General features: G+C 48.9%; 2 protein-coding genes across 2 annotated transcripts in view; both read right to left on the bottom strand.

Moving 5' to 3' along the window:
• The window catches only part of LOC116839061 (IgGFc-binding protein-like), a 102,731-nt gene that overhangs the window by 50,394 nt on the left and 34,122 nt on the right, over window positions 1-18,215 (bottom strand). The window lies entirely within an intron of this gene.
• Window positions 1-18,215, bottom strand: part of LOC142047490 (IgGFc-binding protein-like) — a 32,427-nt gene that overhangs the window by 8,714 nt on the left and 5,498 nt on the right. The window contains exons 2-7 of the mRNA XM_075070682.1: window positions 17,706-17,959; window positions 14,005-14,578; window positions 12,072-12,649; window positions 8,502-9,072; window positions 2,866-3,461; window positions 425-998 (exon numbers count right to left, since the gene is read on the bottom strand). Coding sequence (XP_074926783.1) covers window positions 425-998; window positions 2,866-3,461; window positions 8,502-9,072; window positions 12,072-12,649; window positions 14,005-14,578; window positions 17,706-17,959 — 3,147 coding nt within the window. The remainder of the gene's footprint in view (window positions 1-424; window positions 999-2,865; window positions 3,462-8,501; window positions 9,073-12,071; window positions 12,650-14,004; window positions 14,579-17,705; window positions 17,960-18,215) is intronic.

Genomic DNA, 18,215 nt, shown 5'->3' with positions numbered 1-18,215 from the left:
TTATTAGCACATTCCCGCTTTTTGTGCCAAGGTCAGTAATAAAAAGTTTAAATAAGATTGGTCCCAAAACCGATCCTTGAGGAACTCCACTAGTAAACTCCTTCCAGCCTGACAGTTCACCCGTCAATACGACCTGTTGTAGTCTCCCCTTTAACCAGTTCCTTATCCACCTTTCAATTTTCATACGGGTACTGCTAAGGGAAAAATTTCCGGCACCGGTGCACGTGGCGAGCACGCACACCTACTGTGAAATACACAGGAGCAATCACTTGAAGAACATAAGATAGTTGGCTCCCATCCAGAAGAGTTCTAGAAGAAGCCCAGAGGCCTGGTATGAGATACCTAGAATTGCTGTCCCCGCCCCCCCGAGGGAGGGGAGCGAGTGAGACAGGCCCTTGTGCTACACCAGCATCATGGCACTTACGGCAGAAGGAGGCACTCCTCCAGGGCTGGATGAAGACCTTAGCCTCTTGGCAGGCCGTCACATAGCTGTGGATGCTGTGGCAAAGAACCTGTGCATCCCCATTGGCCAGGCACAGATCATACAGGCAATTGCTCTGATATACACTGGGGCTGACCGTGCCATGGCAGGCTGCAAAGGGGCCATCGGGGTCTGTGAGCAGCCCACAGTAGCTGCGCCCTTTGAAGTCCTCCTTCTTCTTCTCTTCGCAAACTGGACACCTGTTTCCAGCACATCTGTCTGTACAGGATGCTCCTGGGATCTGGACTTCCCAAGCAGAGCCAAATGCTGCCACATCAGGGGCTGTCCTGCCACTGGGAAGCAGGAACTCCTCGTCCTGCTGTCCATTGTAGTTCCCACACAGGCCACACGTCTGGCCATGGTAGCTTCCTGGGATGGTGACTCTGGCCTGGTAAACCAGGTCGTAGCTCACAGAGAGGCCAAAGTCAGTTTGCACCAGGACATTAGTGCCATGCTGATATGCTCGGAGCTGCCCATTGACCATTATCAAGGGGAGATTGTGGGATACCCCGTCCACCTGGAAAAGACAGCACATTCCTCTGTGAGCAGGTAGGATGGACAGTGCATGTGTGGGTAGGGGCGATGGACAAGTTTTGAGATTCAGCTCTCACTGACAACATGGGTTAAATCCAGAATGACTCATGACTCTTGATTTCACTTTGCAATGATTTGTCCTCACGTTCCAAGCTCTTGACATTGTCACCCAGACCTGCATTTCTGATCTCATCTCCCAGGCACCTCCCTCACTCCTCATCCTCTCTCTTTACCTTCCCAACTCCTCAACCTATGTTTGGCCTGCTCCTTCTCACACCAACTCCGGTACTGAGAACAGTCTCCTACGTCTCTATCTCCCCCACCCCCCCGCACCTAAAAACCCACTTCCCTGGTGATGCCTCCTTCCTTCATCCCTTCCCTCCCTCTCCTATCTCAAACAATTTCCTATGTGTTGTGTTCAATTTGCCCCAAATTAGACTGCAGGCTTCACAGGACACTATGCCATGGGACAAATTCTTCAACAACAGAGGCCAATGGAGATAACATCGAGAAGAATTTTACCTCATGTTTGCAAAATATGAGGTATGCGGAGGGGGTTCACCAAATAATTAATACTTATAAATAGAGACATAATCAACAAGAGAAGCATGCTGGAAGATGTTCATCTCACCCAAGAGAAGCTTTGACATAGCAGCATCCATGAGTAGCACTTTCTACCATCTCTAGCTGGGTAGGAGACAGCATCCCATTCTGACGGAAGATGACCTGATTTCAACCATTCACGGCTTTGTCACTTCCCCACTGGACTATATAGCAAGGTGGTTCTCCCAGGCATGAAGCATTCAGCACACAGGAGTATTCAAGTGCTACACAACTCTGCAGCATACCATCTCAGCAACACTGGCTGCTGTACATATCAAACCTGTCCTCCACTCCCTACCCTGGTTTCCCATAAAACAAGGAATCCAGTTCAAGTCCTCAGTCCTTATCCCAAGGTGCTCAATGGCCTGGCCCCAAGCTATCTAAAACAGGAATTAAACCTCCAGGTTGAAGAGTGTGGTGGACAACTTATTTCCATTGGCACAATGGAAATCACATCAATAAGGATAAATTTTGTCTCTGCCAGAGACGAAGTATTATTAGGAGTTGGTCCAAGTCTGGAGAATGAACCATCTCAGGAAGTAAGGACCCTCACAAACCTGGCCACTCCCTTTTCCAAGTGCAAGGTGCGTTCTTAGACCACCTTTCTCCAACATATATATGGCAACACACGTATACATTTATCATTATAAAAAAATCCAAAACAAAACAGCCCACTGCACACACATCTTTCCTGGGGAGAGGAGGAGAGAACAAACATGTAGCAGATGTTAATCACGTTGCTTAATGTATTTCTGGGAGGGGCTCAAATACCACGTGGATGAGCCTGGTATATGAACCTTGTAGCAGGGTGGCCTGCCCCTCAGTGGCTTGTGGCCAATCCTTATTACTAAGTAGGCACATCTGAGCAGGAATCATATGTGTCCCCTGTAAGAGAAGCAGGAAGAAGCCAAACTCCTGGTCCAGCAGAGAGAGTTCTCAAGGAGAAAGAGGGGAATAGAGAGGCAACTGGCAGTGAGTAGGCTCCTGCAGAGAAACCTGAATGTAGGGGAGTGAGATGGCAGTCAGGCAATGCCTGGGAATGACCAGATAAGGCAGTGAATGGCTGTATGTAAAAACTCCTGTTTGAATGAGACCCTTAGGACGGCTGTTGCTATTAGATTTGTAAAAACCTTGTGTGAGTTGTTGAGGAGTCCAAGAGGGGAAATCGAGGCAGGCCACATGCAGAAACATCTGGCCATAAAGGGACAGTCAGAATGATCTAAATGAGGATCTGGAGAAGAACTTACCATGATGAGCCCCTGTTTGCTCTGCAGCAGGGTGAGTGTGATCCCATACACCTGGATGGACACCAGCTTGGCCATGGAGACATTCCTACTGTCCGAGGATTCTTTCTCTACGCTGATAGTGAATGGTGTAAGGTGATTGGCATCAGTGCAGGTCTTGGCCAGGATGTAGGTGCAGGTGCCTTGGAAGTCAAAGGGGACCCCGTCGAAAGAGAGGTAATGGGGACGGCCAGAGGCAGAACAGGTCGCAGATCCAAATGGGTGGCATTTCTGGATGCCGTCCACCACCCCACATTCCTCACCACTGCTGCAGGAGAATGCCTTACACACAACTTCCCCACCAGCCTGACACACACACTGCTCCTCGCATGAACCGCTCGGGTGGAAGATCTCCCAGGTCTGGTAGTAAAGTCCTCTGTGGAGGCATCCACACTGGGAAATGGGGACACAGTGGTCGCCACTGAGAACAAAGCCCTCGTCACACACGCAGCCTTCCTTACACCGGGTCATGCATTGCACCAGGGCATAGAGGTTGCTGCATGTCAGATCGCAGCTGCTGCTACAGAATTCATAGTGACTGTTCGGGGGACAGGACGGAGCTGTAATTAGAACAAAGAGTTAGCTCACATAGTGTGTTAGCAATGTGCACAATGAACCATCACAAAACATGCAATTTCATTTAAGCTCCTAATTTTCTATTACCTTGGTTTGATTAATTAATAACAGGCACCATGTGTAATCCAATTCCAGGTCTGGTTAAGTGGTTGCTCCAAAGAAACCAGGCAATGGGATACAGGTAATCTCTTTCCTAAGCCTAGGCTTCCAATCTGAACCAAAGTCAAGGTGTAGGGAGTGGAGGTCCCATGGACCTGGGAGTGTTTGGCAGAGCTTTTCACCATTAGCTTATTGTTTTGAATATGGATCAGTAGTGCCTCAAATTCTTTCCTAGATGACAGTTTATGGGAGATGAGTTGGTGGGTTCCCAGACTGGTTCCTAGTGGACCCGACATCTCAATTAGTGAGTCACCACCATGTCTCAGCTCTAATTATGTCCTAGTCTCAACACATAAGCCAAGAATTAGATGGGCTATGAAGGACACCACTACATCTTTAATGGGATTCTGCCTGTTCCTAGAGAAGGGCAACAAAGGTGTGATAAGATTATGGCAATCAACAGATGCCTCAGGCAGTGGTGCTATAAGGAGGACTTTGGGATGTATGGCCACTGGGAAGCATTCCTGGACAGAGGACTGTTCTCTTGGGATGGACTTCACTTGAGTAAGGAGGGAAATAGACTTCCAGGATGGAGGCTGACACAACTGATTAAGAGAGCTTTAACTAGGATTTGGGGAGTAGTTGGGAGATGTCCAGGTTAGTCTCCACGCCGGAATTTAAACACTGAGAGGGAAGAAAACAAGAAGAAAGAAACAGCATAGGTAGGAGAATGGACATAAGGAGGAAGGGTAGTGTAGACACCAGTCTAATAGGGTGATACGGTGGGTAGAATGTCTGTACTATAGGGTAAAGAATGTCAGTGAAGCAAATGCAAAATTAAGATGTTTGTACGCTAATGTGAGAAGCCTAGATAACAAAATGGAGGAACTAAGCTACTGGTCAGGAAGTGAAACCAGATATTAATAGGGATAACAGAAACATGGTGGAATATAGTCATGACTGGAGTACAGGTATTGAAGGCTATGTGCTGTTTAGGAAGACAGAATAAGGCAAAGGGTGGAGTAGCATAGTATATCAATGATGAGGTAAAACTGTAAAGAAAGAAGTAGTGATGGAATGGATAAGACAGAGTCTGTCTGGGCAAAATCACATTGGGAAAGAAAGCTATTACAGCTCCTCTGGGATAGTGTTGGGCGTGTGCTACAGAACCGACCAGGATCTGATTTGATATGGATAGAGACCTTTTAAAAACACTAATGGGAATAAACACTAATGGGAATTGTGTGATCATGGAAACTTAGCTTCCCAGATATAGACTGGAGATCAGTGCTAGTAAATAATAGGGTCAGATTTCCTGGATGTGATAGCTGAGTGATTCCTTCACCAAGTGATTGAAGACCAACAAGAGGGATACCATTTTAGATTTGGTTTTGGTGAGCAGTGAGGACCTCATAGAAGAAATGGTTGTAGAGGACAACCTTGTGTTTTGAGTGAATCATGAGCTAATTAGTTAAACTAGATGGAAGGATAAACAAAAATAAGTCTGGGACTACGGTTTTTTATTTCAAAAGGGCACTTTAAAGAAAAGGAAATTAGTTACGGAAGTGATGACTGAAGAACTTGTGGATCTAAAGGCGGAGGAGCCTGGACTTACTTTAAGTCAAAGCTGCAGAAACTATCAGAATCCTACATCCCAAGAAAGGAGAAAAAACTCATAGGCAGGAATTGTAGACCAAGCTGGAAGTAAGCATCTCAGAGAGTGATAGAAAAAGCAGCCTACAAGGAGTGGAAGATGGGAGGGATTAGCAAGGAAAGCTACTTTATTGAGGTCAGAACATGTAGGGATAAAGTGAAAGGCCAAAAGCCATGTAGTATGGACCTTGCAAAGGAAATTAAAACCAATAGTAAAGAGTTTGTAGCCATATAAATAAGAAGAAACAAAGAAAGAAGAAGGACAACAAGGACAAGTGCGAAGTCCTGCACTAGGAGGAAGACTCCATGTACTCCGACACACTAGGGACCAAATGGCTAGGCAGCAGTTCTGCAGAAAAGGACTAGGGTTACAGTGGACGAGAAGCTGATATGAGTCAGCAGTATGCCCTTTGTTGCCAAAAAGGCTAATGGCATTTGGCTTGTATAAGTAGGTGCATGCCAGCAAGATTGAGGGACGTGAATTCGCCTCTATTCAACATTGGTGAGGCCTCAACTGGAGTGGTGGTGTTGTCCAGTCTTGGGCCCCCACGCCTAAGAGAAGGATGTGGATAATTGGAAGCAGTCCAGCAGGGCAACAAAATGATTAGGGGTCTGAGCATAACTTATGAGGAGAGACTGAGGGAACTGGGATTGTTTAGTTGCAGAAGAGAAGAAGGGGGGGATTTAGTGCTGTTACTACCGAAAGGGGTCCAAGAGGCTGGATCTAGACTGTTTCAGTGGTAGCAGATGACAGAACAAGGAGTATGGTGTCAAGTTGCAGTGGGGGAGGTTTAGGTGGATATTAGGAAAAACTTTTTCACTAGGAGGGTGGTGAAGCACTGGAATGGGTTACCTAGGAGGTGGTGGAATCACCTTCCTTAGAGGTTTTTAAGGTCAGGCTTGACAAAGCCCTGGCTGGGATGATTTAGTTGGGAATTGGTCCTAGCTTTGAGCAAGGGATTGGACTAGATGACCTCCTGAGGTCCTTCCAACCTGTATATTCTATGATTCTAAAAGTGGGATCATTAAACACTGAGGATGGAGTGAAGGTTAGGATAATCTAGGCATGGCCAATATCTAAACAAATACTTTGCCTCAGTCTTTAATGAGGCTAATGAGGAGCTTAGGGATAATGGCAATGACAAATGGGAATGAGGATTGAGATAGATATTACCACATCCGAGGTAGAAGCCAAACTAACAGCTTAATGGGACAAAATCAGAGGGCCCGATAATCTTCATCCAAGAATATTAAAGGAATGGCACATGAAATTGCAAGCCCATTAGCAAGAATTTTAATAAAGTAAACTCAAGGGTTTGTACATATGACTGGAGAATTGCTACATAGTTCCTATTTTAAGAAAGGGAAAAAGTGATCTGGGTAACGACAGGCCTGTTGTTGACATCTGTAGTATGCAAGGTTTGGAAAAAATTTGAAGGAGAAAGTAGTTAAGGACATTGAGGTCAATGGTAATCGGACAAATACAACATGGTTTTACAAAAGGTAGATCATGCCAACAAATCTGATCTCCTTCTTTGAGAAGTAACATTTTTTAGACAAAGAAATGCAGTGGATCTAATTTACCTGATTTCAGTAAGGCATTTAATAAGTTCTACCTGTGGAATTATTAGTTAAATGGAAAAGATGGGAATAAATATGAAAATTGAAAGGTATATAAGGAACTGGTTAAAGGGGAGACTACAACGGTCATACTGAAAGGTGAATTGTCAGGCTGAAGGAGGTTCCTAGTGGTTCTCAGGGATCGGTTTTGGGACCAATCTTATTTAACCTTTTATTACTAGACCTTGGCACAAAAAGTGGGATTGCTAATAAATTGTGGATCCAAAGCTGGGAGGTATTGCTACACAGAGAAGCCAGGATATCATACAGGAAGATCTGGATGACCTTGTAAAGTGGAGTAATTAGTAATAGGATGAAATTTAATAGTGAAAAGTGCAAGGTCATGCATTTAGGAATAATAAAGAATTTTGGTTATAATTGGGACACGTCAGTTGGAAGTAACAGAGGAGAAGGAGCTTGGAGTATTGTTGATCACAGGATGATTATGAGCTGCCAATGTAATATGGCCATTAAAAAGCTAATGCAGTTTTAGGATGCATCAAGCGAGGTATTTCCAGTAAAGATAAGGAGGTGTTAGTACTGTTATACAAGGCACTGGTGAGACCTCAACTGGAATATTGTGTGCAGTTCTGATATCCCATGTTTAAGAAGGATGAAATTCAAACTGGAACAGGTACAGAGAAGGCTACTAGGATGATCCAAGGAATGGAAAACCTGTCTTATGAAAGGAGACTCAAAGAGCTTGCTTGTTTACCTAACCAAAAGAGCTTGAGGGGATATGATTGTCTTTATATATATCAGAGGATAAATATCAGGGAGGGAGAGGATATTTAAGCTTACCTACAATGTGGACGCAAGAAAATGGATTAAACTGGACACTAGGAAGTTTAGACTTAAAATTAGACGAACGTTTCTAACATTAGAGGAGAAGTTCTGGAACAGCCTTCCAAGGGAGTATGGGGGAAAGACATATCTGGCTTTAAGACTAAGCTTGATAAGTTTATGGAGGGGATGTATGATGGGATAGCTAATTTTGGCAATTAATCATCTTGATTATTAGCAGGTAAATATGCCTAGTTGTCTGTGATGGGATGTTAGATGGGGTGAGATCTGAGTTACTACAGAGAATTCTTTCCTGGTTGCTGGCTGGTGAGTCTTGCCCACATGATCAGGCTTTAATTGATCGCCATATTTGGGGTCGGGAAGGAATTTTCCTCCAGGGCAGATTGGTAGAGGCCTGGGGGGGGTTGCGCCTTCCTCTGCAGCATGGGGCACAGGTCACTTGCTGGAGGATTCTCTACACCTTGTGGTCTTTAAACCATGATTTGGGGACTTCAGTAACTCAGACATAGGTTAGGGGGTTGTTCCAGGAGTGAGTGGGTGAGATTCTGTGGCCTGCATTGTGCAGGAGGTCAGACTAGATGATCATAATTGTCCCTTCTGACCTTAAAGTCTATGAGTCTCTCTCTAGACAGTGCCTCTCTGGCCTGGGATGCAGCACATTGATAGGGCACCATAAGGGGGGCAGCTTCTATGGCCACTGCCTGTGCTGTACCCATACTTTGGGCTCCTCTGAAAATTAAGAAATGTTCTACATCACTTGATGAGATCAGCATTTAAACCAACATCTACCAGCCAGCTTGGAACAGTGATCCCCATCGAGCAGGCAGCGGTGAACATGGGGGACTCACAGCAGAATTTCGTAGTCCTCCAGGGATGCACCATAGCTCCAGCTTCCTGACATGCCTCAGCATAGCCAGCAACGGCCTGGCACACATTACTCTCCCGCTCACTGAGGACGCAATAGCCATACACGCAGTCTATGAAGTATCCATGGGGGTCCACTTTGCTGTGACATCCTCTGAAAGGGCCACTCTTGTGGAGGATGAGCCCACACTGCCCTTTGCTACCTCGTTGTTGTTTTTCAATAGCCTCTACACTTGCGCATGGTGGTATCGTTATTGCAGAGCATCCCGGGAGGTTGCCCACCTTCCAGCTCTGGCCAAAGCTGACTAGGCTTGGTGCCAGCGTGCCATCCCTCATGACCATGTCATCCTCCCTGTCACTGTTGAAATTGCCACAGAGACCACACACTGCTCCTGTGTAGGTGACTGGCAGAGTGACCGTGGTGCGTCCTGACCACCTGGCATAGGTAACGGTGAGGCCAAAGTCTGTCTGGATCACTGTGGCCCAGCCATTTCTATACACAGTGATTTTCTTATCAATGAGGTTGAAGGGAAGATTGATCAGGAAACTGTTCACCTGTTAAAGCAAGACACATGGGATATGAAACATCGCTCGCCTCTGCTGGTACCTCTCACCCCAGCACAGAGCTCTGGTCCATGATTACAATAATAAGCCACCTCTGTTCAAACCATCATCAAATCCCAGGTCTAACCAGACTTGAATTTCCCCTGGCATTAGCTTTTGCAGGTCCCTCTTCTCTGTCCCCCAGCTCCCGAGGTTCCCACCTCTGCTGGATGCTACTGACACTGTGAGGGATGCTCACCCCACACCTGCCCCTGAAAGGGTTAAGATGGCTAGACGAGACAATTAACCACCTAAGATGCACCTGGAGGAGGAGCCAGGGAGCAATGAGAACTAATTAAAGGATGAAGCTCACCTGAACAGGAACAGGTGGGGCTGGTATAAAACAAGGTAGCTGAGGGCAGAAGGGGGACGCAGGGGGGGAGGTCTGCAGTCACTCTCTGAGGCTAGGAAAAGTGAGGGCTTGGCCAGGAGGGAAGGGTGTAGCCGGAGAAGGGTAGAGAAGGAGACTGATAGAGGCAATGTAGGAAGCAAGCCAAGGAAACAGATACAAGGCATAGGACAGGATAGACCTTAGCTGCTGTTTTTAGGGTCCCTGGGCTGGAACCCAAAGATAAGGGTGAGCCCATGTTCCCCTGCCAGCCACTCGGGATGCAGTACCATTGAGGGGCAGTGAATTGGAAGACTGCCTGGGACAGTTGGTGACACTTGGTACACAAACCTCCCAGAAAGGAGAAACTACAGTGATCTTTCCAGAGGGCCAAGCCACAAGGAGGGAGCCATCTAGTTCAGGTAGAGAGAGAGTGTCATAGAGTGAGCACTCGCAGGACGGGGCTTCAGAAAGGCAGAGCTGATTCCAAGCTGCGGCCACAAGGAGGTGCTTCACTGGGGATGAGAGCACACTGTGAAAGTGTGGACACTTGTGGATGGGAGGGAAGAGGTAGATGTGGTATATCTTGACTTTAGTAAGGCTTTTGATACTGTCTCACATGACTTTCTCAAACAAACTATGAAAATACTACCTAGATGGAGCTACTCTAGGGTGGGTACATAACAGGTTGGAAAACCGTTCCCAGAGAATAGTTATCAGTGGATCACAGTCAACCTGGATGGGCATATCAAGGGGGATCCTGCAAGGATCAGTTTGGGGTCTGGTTCTATTCAATATCTTCATCAGTGATTTAGATAATAGCATAGAGAGTACATTTATAAAGTTTGCAGACGATACCAAGTTGGGAGAGATTGAAAGTGCTAAAAGAGGATTCTGGTAAATTATTTTTTACAAATAGATTCCTTACTAGGCATATTCATACAGAACTTTGTGTAATTCATTTAAATTACAATACAGAACAGTATTTTCTGCACCTGCCAAAAGCAGTGCAAAGACTTGGGGTGTCAGGGGTAACGAACTGAGGACCTCAGGGAGTGAGAAGGAGCCTAGGAGTGACCCTAGAGGGTGTTGGGTGTGGATGGGAGGTTTTTCTTTGTGGGGCATGGGATTGTTAGGGTGTTGGGAAGCCTCCCCCATGAAGACGCTAAATGACCCCAAGCCTCTCCCATTCAGTCAGGCACATCTGCCTCTGTCCCCACAGCCCTCATCCCCACGGGTCTCTGCAGGCCCCCCCCCTTCCCCAGGCTCAACACTGTCATCCAATAGCTCCTGAGCCCATGCGCCAGTCTGTCCCCCCCAGGTCATTCTGAACCCCAGTCTGTGACCCCCAGCAGCCCTGTGTGCCCCACTCTGTCCTAAACTGCCTCCACGGGCAAGGTGCTGCTCATGGGGGAATTCTGCATCACTGGGCACAGAATTTAGTATTTTCCCGCATAAAGTACGTTTTGCCTCAGAAGTGCTGCAATTCTGCCTTTTGCACACCAGAGGGCGCTGTGGCACTAGAACAGCGGGCATAAAGCAGCTGGCTGTTCTGGCGCCACAGTGGGGAAAAAGGCAGAACTGCAGCACTTCTTAGGCAAAATGGTTTTGATGTGGGTAAATACACAATTATGCGAGAATTTCCCCAGGACTAAGTGTAACAAATGCAAAGTGCTCCACTTAGGAAAGAACAATCAGTTGCACACATACAATTGGGAAATGACTGCCTAGGAAGGAGTACTGTAGAAAGGGATTTGGGGGTCAAACGGGATCACAAGCTAAATATTACTGAACAGTGTAACACTGTTGCAAAAAAAGCAAACATCATCCCAGGATATATTAGCAGGAGTGTGGTAAAAAATGCACAAAAAGTGATTCTTCTGGTCTACTCTGCACTGATTAGGACTCAGAGTATTGTGTCCGTTCTCAGCGCCACGTTTCAGGAAAGATGTAGACAAATCGGAGAAAGTTCAGAGAAGAGCAACAAACATGATTAAAGGTCTAGAAAACATGACCTATGAGGGAAGATTTGAAAAAAATGGGTTTATTTAGTCTGGAGAAGAAAAGACTGAGTGGGGACATGATGGCAGTTTTCAAGTATTTAAAAGGTTGTTTCAAGGAGGAGGGTGAAAACATTTTCTCCTTAACCTCTGAGGACAGGAAAAGAAGCAATGAGCTTAAATTGCAGCAAGGGAGGTTTAGGTTGGACATTAGGAAAAACTTCCTAACTGTCTGGGTGGTTAACCACTGAAATAAATTGCGTAGGCAGGTTGTGGACTCTCCATCATTGGAGATTTTTAAGAGCAGGTTAGACAAATACCTGTCAGGGATGGTCTAGATAATACTTAATCTTGCTATGAGTGCAGGGGACTTGACTAGATGACCTCCCGTGGTACTTTCCAGTCCTACAGTTCTATGATTCAGACACCTCACACATCCAAAGTGTAACCACATCACCCCAATCCTTAAATTTCTCCATTGGCTCCCTGTTTATAGAAGAATGTGGTTAAAATTCACCCTATATTTCAAAATCCTTCCTTGCATTGTCTCCAACTTTTCTGGATCACACAGCTGACTTTTCATAAATATTTTAGAGAGATTAGAGACAATTCAAGAAACTCACCAGGACTTTCCCAGGGAATTGATTGCTGATCCTGAGGTTGGTCTGATAAACCTTGATCTGTACAGGAGCAGTATTGTTTTCCTGGAAGTTGACTTCAAAGTCCACCAGTCCCTCTGCCTTCTTGCACAGAGCCATGAGCTGGTAGCGGCAGGTGCCTTGGAAGTCGTATCTCTGTCCGTCAAAGGTGGCATAGTGCAGATTCCTTGTCACAGAGCAGGTGGCATAGCTGGAGGGGTAACAGCCCCGTACACCATTCACTAGCCTGCACCTCTCCGAGTGTCTGCACGTAGCGGCCATGCATTCAACTTGTCTAGTGGCAGCATTGCACATGCACCGTGTCCCACATACCTCATCGACCCAGAAACTCTCATTGGGAGCATAGGGGAGCCCCTCAAACTGGCACCCACAGTTGCCCTTGGGGATGCATTTTCCCTGGCTCAGCACAAAACCATCCTTGCACTGGCAGCTTTCTACGCAGGGGTCTTCACAACTGCTGGGGGCTGACTGGTCCACACACGTAGCTGGGCAGGCTGTTCCACAGAGCTGGTACTGGCTGTTCTCCATGGGGCACTCCATGGCTGTAGAGTGAAGGACCCACAGATTTAGCAGCAAGTTCTCTCCATGCAAAAGCAGTATTTAAAATAGGCAGAGGAGGATGTATCTTGTGGGGCTCTGAGAGCCCTCAAACCCCAGTGACCTGAACAGGAGGTTAGGGTGCTCAGCACACTGCAGGAGATGATTAGCACCCTACCAGATCAAGTTCATGGTAGGAAGAATAACTTAAAAACAGGCGGCATTTTACCCCAACCATCTATGTGTTATCAGTGGACATTAGATTCTCAAAGTGACAGGCACCTTAGCAATACCACAGACAGACAAATACTGTGGGTACAATAGAACCCAGGCGTCCTGATTTGACAACATAGGTGTGTGCAGCACATTTCATTAGGGTGTGCTCCCAGGGAATTTTGTTTCTTTATTTTTTTAAAGGCAAACATCATAAAGGTTGGAGTGCAGGGTGTGGGAGGGGGTGTAGTGTGTAGGAAAGGGCTCAGGGCAAGGGATTGGGGCAGAGGAGGGGTGTGGGGTGTACGAAGGGGCTTAGGGTGCAGAAAGGGTGCAGAGTGCAGGAGGGGGCTCAGGGTAGGGGGTTGGAGTGCAGGGTGCAGGCAGGGGGATTAGGGTAGGGAGCTGGGGTGCAGTAGGGAGCAGGCAGGAGCTCAGGACAGGGATTTGAGGTGCAGGAGGGGTGTAGGGTGCAGCAGGGGGCTCAAGGCAGGGAGTTGGGACGGGGTGCAAAAGGGGGATCAAGGCAGGGGGTTGGTGTGTGAGATGCAGGCAGGGGGCTCAAGGCAGGGAGTTGTGGGCGAGGTGTAGGAGGGGTTGGGCTCTGGCCCAGCACCGCTTACCTGCAGCAGCGCACTCGCTGCCTGCCTGCTCTTGCCTCACTCTGTGCCACTCACCACGTCCCTACGCAGCCCCGGGGGGGGTGGCAGGCACAGCGTTCTGTGCGCTGCCCTTGCCACGCCTCCAGGTACCACCCTCGAAGCTCCCATTGGCCATGGATCCCTGTTCCCGGCCACTGGGAGCTGCAGGGGGCAGTGCTTGGAGCAATGCACGGAACCCTCTGCCTCCCCCATCCCCTACCCCAGGGACGTGGTGCAGTGCTGGCCGCTTCTGAGGGGGCAAATCCCGTGGGCCAGATCCAAAGCCCTGAGGGACCGAATCCGGATCCAGCCCGCGGGCATTAGGGTGTGCCTGAGCACACCTGCCACACTCCGTGCGCACGCTTATGTTTCCCAATCATTGCTCAATCCCAAACCACTCGATCATGCCCCCTCCCAAAACCAGGGCTAAACTCAAGAGTGCTGAGTCCCAGGCTCCCCGGTCTAACCACCAGACCATAGACCTTGGCATACAAATCTGTACTCACGACATCTGGCCAGCTGTCTCCACTCCCCAATCCTGACCCCCTCCAGCTGGCAGGCATCCGCATAGGCCTTCAGGGCCTCACACAGGGCCTTCCTGTAGCCCTCGTTGTGGCACAGATCATACACACAGTTGTCCAAGTAGACTGTAGGATCCACCTTGCTGTGGCACTGACTGAAGGGCCCATCTGAGACCTTAGTTATCAGGCTGCACAAGGCCTCCTCCTTGTACTTTTTGGTTATGCTGGGGTCACAGGGTCTGCAACCTCCAATGCAATCGTGCCAGCAAAACTGATCCTCATCTTCCACTGCCCAACTTTTCCCCAGGGCAGCAACACTGGGAGCCAGGTCCCCATCCGGGGTCCGGAAGTCATCGGAGGGGTCCCCATTATAGTTGCCGCACAGACCGCACAGGCTGTTGGAAAAGACCTTGGGGACAGTGATCTTTAGTTGGTTGTTCCAGTCATAGGACACTCTGAGGTTGAAGTCGGTGCGGAGGACGAGGGAGGTGCCGCTCTGATAGAGCCGAAGGGCCCCGTTGTTCAGGGAGATGGGTAAGTGAGCCCTGGTGTTATTCACCTTCATGGTGAGAAAGAAAGGGCAAAGGTCACAATCGATGGCATTAGTCTGTCATTTGCAAAGTGGCCCTACTCAGATTAGCAAGAGAGTGCAACCTGGACCCAAATCTGAACCAGAATTACTTTAAAACATCATATTAAATAGAGCTGGATGGAGAAATGTAATTCTTTTTGGAGGATTTCAATGTTTTGAAAGTTGTTTGATAATGGAACCACACTTTCAAAAGTCAAGACTGGGATCCTAAATTCTTAACTTTCCTGCACAGTAAAAATCATGGCTTTAATAAAGACACTGGCTTTATAGATTATTACAGCAATCTGTAATACAATAACCCACCCTTTTTGTCCTGTGATGTCAGTGGGTTTAACCACTTATGCATAACAATATCTTCCACCTTGTATTTCGCTATGACACTCTGAGGGCTCATCTACATTTGGAAAGCTGTGGAAAATCCACACCCATGAGCAACGCAGTTATACCGACCTATCCCCCAGTTCAGGCAGTGCTATGTTGTTGACAGGAGGGCATCACCTGTTGATATAGGTACCACCCATCAGGGCATGACTACACTACAAAATTAAGTTGACCTGATTTTCATCAGCATAAAGCCATCTCAGTGATTACATCAGTTGTGCATGTCTACTCTTTGCTCTTTGTGTCTGTGCAATGTGCATCCTCACCAAGAGCACTTGCACCGATTGTACTGTCAGTGTGGGGCATTGTGGAATGGCTTCTCAAAGCCAGTAACAGTCCATGTAATCAGCCCAGTACCTACAGTGATAAGGCATCGACCTAACTACATTGACATTGACTCTACACCTCTCATGGAGGTGGAGTTATTAAGTCGATGTAGCAGGGACAGTTATGTCAGCAGGAGTGAAATGTTACTGTAGACACTTACATAGTTAGGTCAAGATCAACTGCTTTGCATTGACCTAGCACTGTAGTGTAGACTGGGTGGAGCACCTACGCCAACAAAAGAACCTGTCCTATCAGCCTACGTAGCATCTTCACTAGGTGCTACAGCTCTGCAGCTGCACTGGTGCAGCTCTGTCAGTGTAGACAAGCTCTTATGATGGCTTAACTACATTGCTCAGAGTGTGGATTTTTCCTGCAGATCAGCTCCTCCCCCTCCTTCCCAGTGCCTCCTGCCCACCAAGGTCAACTGTTCTACTGTGTGCAGGAGGCGCGGTGGGGGGAGGGGAAGGAGCAGGGGCAGGAGGGGGTGCAGAGGGGGCAGGGGCTTGGGGAAAGTGTTGAAGAGGGGGGCAGGAAGAGGCGGGACAGAGGTGGGGGCTGGAGAAAGGGATGTAGAGTGGTTGGGCCCCCCCCGAGAACCAACAAGTTGGCACCTATGTGCTTCTGAGCAACACATCTGGGTCAATCTAATTCTCTAGCATAGACCAGCCCTGAGTACCCTTCCCAGATCTGAAGAACGGCTCTGGGTAGCTGGAAGACTTGTCCCTTTCACCAACAGAAGTTGGTCCAATAAGAGACATTACGTCTCCCACATTGTCTCTCTAACACCATTGTCTCTCTAACATGGACCAGCATGGCGACCATGACACTGTAAACAGTTCAAAGGTTGGAATTTTGAGGGTGATGGGGCCACATCAGTTAGCACCATTAGGAAGTGGCTACAGGGAGGGAGCTGTCACCTAGAGCCATTAGGGAGCAGCTCCTGCAGAGGACGGGACTGTGTCAGTAAAAGCCATTAGGAAGTGGCTCCTGCAAGGGAGGGGGCCACGTCTAGGGTTGTCAACTTTCTAATTGCAGAAAACTGAACACCCTTGCTCTGCTCCCTGCCCCAAGGCCCTGCCCCTTCTCAGAGGCCCTGCCCCATCACTCCATCCCCCCTCCCTCTGTCACACACTCTCTCCCATCCTTGCTCACTCACACATTTTCATCGGGCTGTGGCAGGGGGTTGGGGTGCAGGAGGCTGGGGGTTTGGGCTCTGGGGTGGGGCTGGGATGAGGGGTTTGGGTGTAGAAGGGGGCTCCAGGCTGGGGCCAAGGGGTTTGGAGTGTGGGAGAGGGTTCAGGGCTGTGGAAGGGGGTTGGGATGCAGAGGGGCTGAGAGCTCCCACTGTGGGTGCAGGCTCTGGGGTGGGTCTGAGGATGAGGGATTTGGGGTGCAGGAGGGGCTCCAGGCTGAGGCCAAGGGGTTTGGAGTGTGGGAAGGGGCTCTGGGCTAGCACAGGAGGTTGGGGTGCAGGAGGAGGTGAAGGCTCCAGCTGGGAGTGAGGTTTCTGGGGTGAGGCCAGGGATGAGGGGCGTACAGGAAGCAGCTCTGGGCCAGGGGTGGGGCTGGGGGGGCTGGAGTGTGGGAGAGGGCTCTGAGCTGGGGTAGGGGGTTGGGGTGTGGGACGAGGTACGAGATCTGGGCTAGGGTGTGGGCTCTGCAGTGGGGTCAGAAATGAGGGGTTCAGGATATGGGAGGGGGCTCCAGGATGGGGCAGGGGATTGGAATGTGGGAGGGGGTTAAGGTACAGGCACTGGGAGGGAGTTTGACGCAGGAGGGGGCTCAGGAATGGGGCAGGGGGTTGGGATGCAGGAGGGGTTGTGGGGTGCAGGTACCAGGAGGAAATTTGGGTGCTGGAAGGGGCTCAGGGCTGGGGCAGGGGGTTGGAGTGTGGGACAGAGTTTGAGGTGTGGGCTCCGGGCAGTGCTGACCTCGAATGGCCCCAGCATTTCCCAGGGATGGAGGAAGTCCGTGTGACTCCCAGGAAATGGTGGCATGTCACGGGGCTCTATGTGCTGCCCCTGCCTGCAGGCCAGGGGGCTCTGAGCACTGTTCCCACCCACAGGCCCTGCTTCCATTGGCCACGTTTTGGAATTGGGTCAGTGCACCCTGCTGGCCACCTGCACCATTCTGACACACAGCATCTGGTATTGCCATGATAGGAATTGTGGTCAGCACTGACTCCAAGGGGAGAGTGCACCCTACTGGGATACCTCTACATCTGACCATAGTACAGCACCCCCCAGTACAGTGCCATGGCTTCAGAGACAGCACCAGTTCAGGAGGAGAGCACTCTCTACTACGTAAACAATTCTACTCCCTGCAACACCTTGGGTAAATGTTCTCAAGGTATCCTATCTAAGTACTGATCACTCCCAGCACTTACCCCCACAAAGCCGACTTCAGTCCTGGCTGCTGTGATGGTGACTCCATGCACCTGGACAATTACCGACCCAATGTAGAAGACCTGTGTGTTCCCCCTGTTCTCGCTCTTGGCCATGACGTGGAAGGAGGGCAGGCCGGAGGCATCCCTGCAGGTCTTGGCCACTGTGTAGTTGCAGGCACCGTGGAAATCATACACCCGTCCATCGAAGGTGTGGTAATGCAAGTAACCCCCAGCCCAGCACGTGGCCTGAGAGACTGACATAAGAACATAAGAACATAAGAACGGCCATACCTGGGTCAGACCAAAGGTCCATCTAGCCCAGTATCTGTCTACCGACAGTGGCCAATGCCAGGTGCCCCAGAGGAAGTGAAGCTAACAGGCAATGATCAAGTGACCTCTCTCTTGCCATCCATCTCCATCCTCTGATGAACAGAGGCCAGGGACACCATTCTTTACCCATCCTGGCTAATAGCCATTTATGGACTTAGCCACCATGAATTTATCTAGTTC

This window comes from Chelonoidis abingdonii, chromosome 11, assembly GCF_003597395.2.
Source record: "Chelonoidis abingdonii isolate Lonesome George chromosome 11, CheloAbing_2.0, whole genome shotgun sequence".
In the NCBI taxonomy this organism is placed as follows: Eukaryota; Metazoa; Chordata; order Testudines; family Testudinidae; genus Chelonoidis; species Chelonoidis abingdonii.
The sequence above is the reverse complement of the archived record's forward strand: the minus strand, read 5'-3'. Positions and strand labels throughout refer to the sequence as shown.